At 42.7% G+C, this 8377-nt stretch overlaps 1 protein-coding gene across 1 annotated transcript; it reads left to right on the plus strand.

Moving 5' to 3' along the window:
- Window positions 1-556: 556 nt before the first annotated feature.
- On the plus strand, window positions 557-1609 carry LOC137368821 (forkhead box protein D5-B-like). Its single transcript, XM_068029025.1, has one exon. The coding sequence runs from the start codon at window positions 557-559 to the stop codon at window positions 1607-1609; it is 1053 nt and encodes a 350-aa protein (XP_067885126.1).
- The last annotated feature ends 6768 nt before the right edge of the window (window positions 1610-8377 follow it).

Below are 8377 nucleotides of genomic sequence, written 5' to 3' on the forward strand. Positions count from 1 at the left end.
ATTTAATCGCAAAGTTCCGGTCCTATTAATTAATATTATTGATTATGAATTGCCTGTTGATTTTATAACGAGTTCCCTCTTCCTCCATAAACATCCTCACTCGCCAGCTCCTTCATCCTATGCCATTCTCCCAAACTCTTAAATTCCTTATTCCATATTCGTTCCAATGCTTTCTTCAGATCCGAGCCCTTATTCCAGATACCTGGAGAGCCACTTCCTCAGCAAAGGCGCATGCGCCAAGCCATCCCTATAAATCTTTGCCTAAACTCTGCCCTTTGCCAGTAAGAGTTAAGAATCCGCAAATGCACTTTAACTAAAAGGAGAAGAATACCTACATGTCAGCCAGAAGACAGCTCAGGACCAAGTGAAGGTCTGCTGCTGCCAGTGAATCCTTAGGAGCAGACAGCAGAAGATCAGGCTGCCTTTTCTCTTCACTTCTACCCCCAAAGGATCAGGCGAGGCTGGGGGACAAGTACTGGTGGATTTTACCCTGAAGAATCCCGCAAGAATTTGGCCTGCTCATACTAGAGATCCGATCTTTGGGAGCCACCAGGAGATGGTGGGGCCCGAGGAAGCAGAGCTCGACATTGTTGGGAGTGAAGATGGGCAGGAGGAAGAGGAGGAGGCCACCCAAAGGCAGCGGCTCTACTTCCTCAGTGCGACAGGGTATGGAGAAACGCTGACAACAGGAGAAGCGGAGCAATCCGAGACAGACTGCTCCATAGACTCAGAGAGCAGCGAGCTGTGTGCCAACATCAGCGCGAAGCCCAAGGTGAACGTGGTGAAACCTCCCTATTCCTATATCGCTCTGATCACCATGGCCATCCTCCAGAGCCCTCAGAAGAAACTGACCCTCAGCGGCATCTGTGAGTTTATCAGCAGCCGCTTCCCTTATTACAGAGAGAAATTTCCTGCCTGGCAGAACTCCATCAGACACAACCTGTCCCTCAATGATTGTTTCATCAAGATCCCCCGGGAGCCTGGAAACCCAGGAAAGGGCAACTACTGGACCTTGGATCCGGCCTCCGAGGACATGTTCGACAACGGCAGCTTCCTTCGAAGGAGAAAGCGATTCAAGAGGCACCAGCAACAAGAGGCTGAGCTACTGAAAGATCGTGGTGGCCTCATGCTCTATCACAACTTCAGCTGTTACAGCCACCCCTACCTCCTCCACCCTCACACATTCATTCAACAGGCGCCCTTCAGGTACATGCCTATCCCCATCCCCGATGGTGCTGGCACCTCCAGCCCCCCTCACACCCTCCCCTACCAGCGCCTCAACATAAAGATTCCCGCCTCGCAGCCCAGCAGCACAGCTCTGCAGATACACCTTCAAGCCATCGGTTCAAAGCCCGCCGCCGCTGCCTTCAACCGGACTTCATTCAGCATCGAAAACATCATTGGAAGTTCAAATGCTCCGTCGGGGACGTTTCCTCCCTATTCAAACTCTCAGATCCAGTCTGATTATTGCAGCCTTCTCCAATCGGCCCCTTGCCTGCTCTCTACGGTTTTAAACATGTCCACAAGAACTGTCTATAGCGCCGGGAACAATCCTCTGATAGGAACACTCTCGAGCAGGCAACAGCTCCCTCTCTGCTACCTCCCTTAAAAAAAATGTTGTACTGTCCCGCTGCCGGCCTTCTTTCTCTCTTGCAGCTTCTCCTGCGGGACATTGTTTCAATACTGCCCGAATCCCGGACTGCCCAGAACATTAACTTAAAGCTGCTCTGGAGTCATTGCATGACTGGCGGTGCAACTCGATTTCCGATTCAATCTGTAATTTCCAGAGTTGTAGATTTCCTTTTACAATAACAACGAATTTGTTGGTTCTTTTGCATTTGCGCCGAACGGTGCACATAGTAGCGGCAGAGATGGAAAGGTACACACTGAGCTTGAGAGGATTCAGAATTCATTGGCAAAATACTGTGGATGTTGGAAATCTGAAATAAATACAGATACTGCTGGAAATACATTTTTTATTCTTTCATGGGATGTGGACGTCGCTGTCAGGGCCAGCATTTGTCCCCCATCCCGAATTGCCCTTGAGAACTGGGAGGCTTGCTCGGCCAGGCCAGGCAAAATCTGTGGAGACAGAAATAATTAACGTTTCCAACGAAAGATTACCGACCTGAAATTTTAACAGATTTTCTTCCTGACCTGAAGTACTTCTAACATTTTCTGTCTTCATTTCATAATTTATTGATTGATAATGGGGGCCAGAACTCAATGGTGTGCGTTTACAATAAGTAATGGTTATAATTAAGGCATAGACTTATATGTATGTATTTAAACTATACGTGCACGATTCGACAATAATGCACATGTCCCTCGCAATGGCTCTGCGGGGTTGGGTTTGGTTCTCGTTCTATATTGAGGTGCTGAAAGTACGTTTCAACAGTATTTTAATTGAAGTTACGAGCTACCAAGGGGTTGCAATTTCAAGCGAAGATCTTGGCCAGGTCTTCTCACCGACCTACTGACAGAGACAAAGTCGCCTTTGTGGTGTAACATCCTTCCCTCAGTGCGAAAGGTTAGCTCGTGTGCACGTTGGACTATTGTGAATTGACATGTAAATAAAGTGTGCTTTATGGTGAACTATTTATTTTTTAAAATCCCAACTCTTGTATTTGACAAACTTCTGGTTGTTAGCAATCGATTGCAGAAGCAAAGTATTTCTGTGCGATAGGTGAAAAGAATTGTGTTCCAGTTTCATGTAATTCTGAGTTTCTAGGTTGGTGACAACCTTTCTGAAATCGCTTGGGTTTTTATTGCAATTTTAACCGTGACAAATCCAATAAAATATGTTTGATGTTGTAGTATCAGTTGATTTGACCTTGGTAGCACGTTTGTAAAAATAACCCAATTTAAACTATTCATTCTATATTGTATCCTTGTTCCTCTAAAATAGAATCATAGAAAGTTTAAGGCACAGAAAGAGGTCACTTGGCCCATCATGTCTGTGCCTGCCGAAAAACGAACCACCTATTCTAATCCCACCTTCCAACATTTGGTCCGTCTCCCTGCAGATTACCACACTTGAAGTGCATATTCATTTGTCTTATTTGGCCTCTCCAAATGCATCACCTCTCACTTCTCCAGGTTGAATTCTATTTGCCACTTTTCTGCCCATCTGACCAGGCTATCAATATCTTCCTGCAGCCTACAACTATCCTCCTCGCTATCTATCACACGGCCAATCTTTGTGTCGTCTGCAAACTGCTTGATTATGTTCCCTACATTTAGGTGCAAATCGCTAATATATATCACAAAAAGCAGGGGACACAGTACTGAGCCCTGCGGAAAGCCACTGGAAACAGCCCTCCGCTTGCTAAACCACCGGTCAACAATTACCCTTTGTTTCCTGCCACTGAGCCAATTTTGTATTCACCTTGCTGCATTTCACTGGATCCCATGGGATTTTATCTATTTGTAATATAAATTTATAATATAATTTTTATAATATAAATATTTATATAATAAAGGAATATATTATTTCTGTATGAAGATGTAAGCTTGGGCTCAGTCTGTAACACTCTCACTTTTGAGTCAGAAGGTCGTGGATTCAAGTTGCACTTCAAAGCCTTGAGCACATTTAGGGTGTCTCGCCAATACTGAGGCTGTCTGTGCTGGACCATCTTTAGGATGGAATGTTAAACCAACTTACCCTCTCAACTGCAAGTAAACAATCCTCTGCCACTACTGGAAGGAGATCAGGAGAGTTCTCCCTGTGTCCTGACCAATATTTACCTCCCAACCAACATCACTAAAAATTTGTTATCAAATTACTGTTGTGGGATGTTAGTATGCTTTGCGCAAATTGGCTGCCGCGTTTCCAACATTAAAACAGACTGCACTTCAAAAATATACTTTATTGGCTTAGTAAAGCGTTTTGGGAGGTCCTGAAGTCTTTAATAACTATAATCATGTGATAGCAAAATAAATTTTGCACAGAAATGCTTGATTTGATTCAAGCATTTGCAGCGAAAATATTATTCAAACATCCTGCCAAGAATTCTAGGGGCTTGGTAATTTATTGATAAAGATAGGTAGTATGTCGAACGCAATGATACATGTAAAGATAATACAATTACATTGAGCGAGGTTTACTGTTCTGCATCTTTTAAAATAAATGACACTACTAATATGCAAACGGTGCTTACCATAATTACCCCTGGAACTTTTCCACAAAACAAACGAAAATCGTCTTTAAAGATTAAATATTGTAAATAGAAAGAATCAGATCAACCTAATGAAATTGCATTGTCACAAATAAACAGCTCCCACCTTTAAGAGAGGAAGGTTTAAAAACTGCGCAAACTTACGGATATATGCATTCAAACCAGCCGAATCGAAGCGATTCTTATCAAAGAGGCTTATATGGGATGACGAACTGCTGAAGAGGGAACGCCAAATAATTAGCTTCAGCTCTGATTTGCAAGTATTTATTTTGCAAGATCTGTAAAGAAGTCAGTATTCTGTAGTCAGGTTTGTTTTCAATATCGGATGTATTCTCTAAGATGCACCCCCAGTCAATCCGTACCCAAGAGCATGGCCATTAGTCACAGCAAGTAAAGCTGCACGAAAACGAAAGGCTTTGTGCGTGCGGAAAACACGGACAGAAAGTCTATGACGTTACAGTTATATAGCCACGTTAAAATGGATAAGATTAATAGTGAACACACACCATCCGTGTCAAGAGCATTATTGTTCGAACACCTCGTAGATTCTCATTAGTTAATCTTATTTAATCCAATTACTTTCCGAGTGGAGAAAGGAGATGTGCAAACTGCAACAACATAGCGGTTAAAATTCTTTTTCACCAATGCCTACTCAGGTAATCTGAAGACCTTCGCTATTTTAAGCAGGGGACAGCAACCCGTTATTTCTTGCAATTTTTATAACAAGATTAAGTAAACTGCTGAGATCATGGAGTCAGAGAACAGTATAGAACAGAAGGAGGCCATTCGGCCCTTGGAGTCTGCGTCTGCACTTTGAAAGGACAATCGAGTTAGTCGGCCTCCCCGGCTCTTTCCCCATATCCCTGCAATTGTTTCTTTTTCCAACTATTTATCCAATTCTGTTTTGAAAACTACTATTGAGTCTATCTGCCACCCAATCAGGCAGTGCATTCTAAATCTTAACCACTTGTGATTTTGACCACCTCTATCAAATCTTCTCTCAACCTTTTCTTTAAGGAGAACAGCCCCAGCTTCTCCAATCTATCCATTCAACTGAAGTCTTTCATCCCTGGAATCATTCTCATCAATCTTTTCTACACCCTGTCTAAAGCCCTCACATCTTTCCTAAAGTGTGGTACTCAGAATTGGACACAATACTCAAGTTGAGGCCGAACCAGTGTTTTATAAAGGTTCATCATAATTTCCTTGCTTTTGTACTCTGTGCCTCTATTTATAAAGCCCAGGATCCCATATGCCTTATTAACTGCTTTCTCAACCTGCCTTGCCACCTTCAATGAGTTGTGCAAGTATATCTCCAGGTCTCCCTGTTCCTGCACCCCCTTTAGAACAGCATCCTTTATTTTATATTGCTGCTGCTCGTTCTTCCTAACAAAATGTATTACTTTACACTTTCAAAAGGCATTTGATACAGTGTCACACAACAGATTTGTGAGCAAACTTGTAGCTCAAGCAATAAAAAGGACGATAGCAACATGGATAGGAAATTGTCTGAGTGACAGGAAACAAAGAGTAGTGGTTAATAGATGTTTTTCGGGCTGGAGGAAGGTTTGTAGTGGAGTTCCCCAAGGGATCAGTGTTGGGACCCTTGCTTTTTCTGATATATATTATGGGAAACTTGGAAGCATTGTGAACTGTGAGGAGGATAGTGTAGAACTTCAAAAGGACATAGACAAGTTGGTGGAATTGGCAGACAGGTGGAAGCTGAAGTTTAATGCAGAGAAATGTGAAGTGATTCATTTTGGTAGGAAGAACATGGAGAGACAATATAAAAATAAAAGGTACAATTCCAAAGGGGGTGCAGGAGCAGAGGGACCTAGGTGTATATGTGCATAAGTCATTGAAGGTGGCAGGGCAGGTTGAGAAAGTGGTTCATAAAGCATACAACAACCTGGGATTTATGAATAGGGACATAGAGTACAAGAGCAAGGAAGTTATGTTGAACTTGTATAAGACACTAGTTCAACCTCAGCTGGAGTATTGCATCCAGTTCTGGGCACCACACTTTAGGAAAGACATGATGGCATTGGAGCGAGTGCAGAAAAAGTTCACATGAATGGTTCCAGGGGTGAGGAATTTCCATTATGAAGATAGATTGGAGAAGTTTGGACTGTTTTCCTTGGAGAAGAGAAGGCTGAGGGGTGACTTGATAAAGGTATTCAAAATCATGAGGGGTCTGGACGACTAGATAGAGAGAAACTGTTTCCACTTGTGAAAGGATTGACAATGAGAGGGCACAGATTTAAAGTATTTGGTAAGAGAAGCAAAAGTGACATGAGGAAAAGCTTCTCTCACAGCGAGTGGTTAGGGTCTGGAATGTGCTACTTGAGAATGTGGTGCAGGTAGGTTCAGTTGAAGCATTCAAAAGGGAATTAGACTGTAATATGAAAAGGAAGAATGTGCAGGGTTACGGGGAGAAGGTGGGGGAATGGAACTGAGGAATTTCTCTTTCAGAGAGCTGGTGCAGACTCAGTGGGCCAAATGGCCTCATTCCAAATCTGTGATTCTCTGCGTTAAATTTCATCTGCCATGTGTCCACCCATTCCACTAGCCTACGTCCTCTTGAAGTCTATCACTCTCCTCCTCACAATTCATAATACTTTCACGTTTTGTGTCATCTTCAAATTTTGAAATTGTGCCCCGTACACCTAAGTCTAGGACATTACTATATATCAAGAAAAACAGTGGTCCTCGTACTGACCCCGGGAAAGGCCACTTGCCCCCAGTCTGAAAAACAACCATTCAACATTAGTTTGTTTCCTGTCATTCAGCCAACTTCATATCCATGCTGCCACTGTCCTTTTTATTTCATGAACTTCAATTTTGCTGGTAAGCCTATTATGTGGCACTTTAGCAAATGCCTTTGGAAGTTCATGTACACCACATCAACCACATTACCCTCATCAATCCTCTCTGCTACTTCATCATAAAACTCTGTCAAGAAAACACAATATGCCAAATGAGGAATTTTAATTCATCGGTTGGAAACCTAAATTGAACTTTTAATGGGAAAAAATCCTACAGTTTACTTAAAAAAAAAAGCTGGCAGCCAAGATGGCCACTGCAATTTGCATTTCAACACCTTACACATTCCAAGGCCTCCAACAGGAGACACATGTTTGATGAGCCAGTACCCAAAACAACGGCTTGCTCTAGTGATTGAATTATCCAAGATTTCTTTCATTGGCAGAACATTCAAGGCCATCCTGACACAATGATTTTGAAACAGCAAACCCCTCCAAATGTAAATATTGACATCCTGAGGCCTGAGAAGATGGAAACTCCTAACCTTGAATCTCATTAGAAAGTTCCAGAGAATACACTGAGGCAGTCATGTGACTGGCTGTCCATCGCTGTGAAAGCTGGGAGTTTCCCTTGGACAGACAAGCCAGTGACTATTCTGTGCAAAAGCCAGAAGGGGGATATCTGTCTTTCACACTCTCTCTCGTCAGAAGACCTCGTGTGCAGCCTAGCTGCTGGTTTCTGGATCCAAGACAAAGACACCAGGGGAAGAAAACCACCTATGATTCTGCCTGCAAGAAAAGCCTGAACCAGGTGGGCCAGCCACAAACTGCACATTTATCAGCCAAAGACTCCAAGAAAACATCTTCAGCCTGAAGACAACGGAATCATCCAACCCCACAGACTGTGTATCAATTTTTATTTGTTCTGGACTCTAATTCAACCACAAATTTACCCCTCAGCATTCTGCAATCTATTTGTGTGTGTGTGATTCTCGTGAGTGTGTGTGTGTGAATGTGTTGCATATTTTATTTTATTTAGGTTGGGTTTAGATTGTTAATAATACTCACCCCTTTCTTGTTTAAATTCAAGAAAACCTGTCCGATTGGTTCTTTTACGATCACCACAAAGGTGAAAGTTAAAACACTGACTGAAGTGGTAAGCACATCCACTGTTTAATAAGGCATTAACTCTGTTGTGGTCAAATAAGAGGAAGGGCAAGAGGGGAGCCTTGTGACCCCTCCTCACCTGGCTGTAACAATTCAATTAAGTTAGTTAAACATTATTTGCCTTTAACAAATCCATGTTGGCTTTCCTTAATTAATCCACACTTGTCCAAGTGTGGACAAAGAAAAAAGACCCAGATTGTGCATCCTTTCCTGATAGATAGATTAGATTAGATTAGATTAGATTAGAGATACAGCACTGAAACAGGCCCT

Source organism: Heterodontus francisci, chromosome 4 (genome assembly GCF_036365525.1).
Source record: "Heterodontus francisci isolate sHetFra1 chromosome 4, sHetFra1.hap1, whole genome shotgun sequence".
In the NCBI taxonomy this organism is placed as follows: domain Eukaryota; kingdom Metazoa; phylum Chordata; class Chondrichthyes; order Heterodontiformes; family Heterodontidae; genus Heterodontus; species Heterodontus francisci.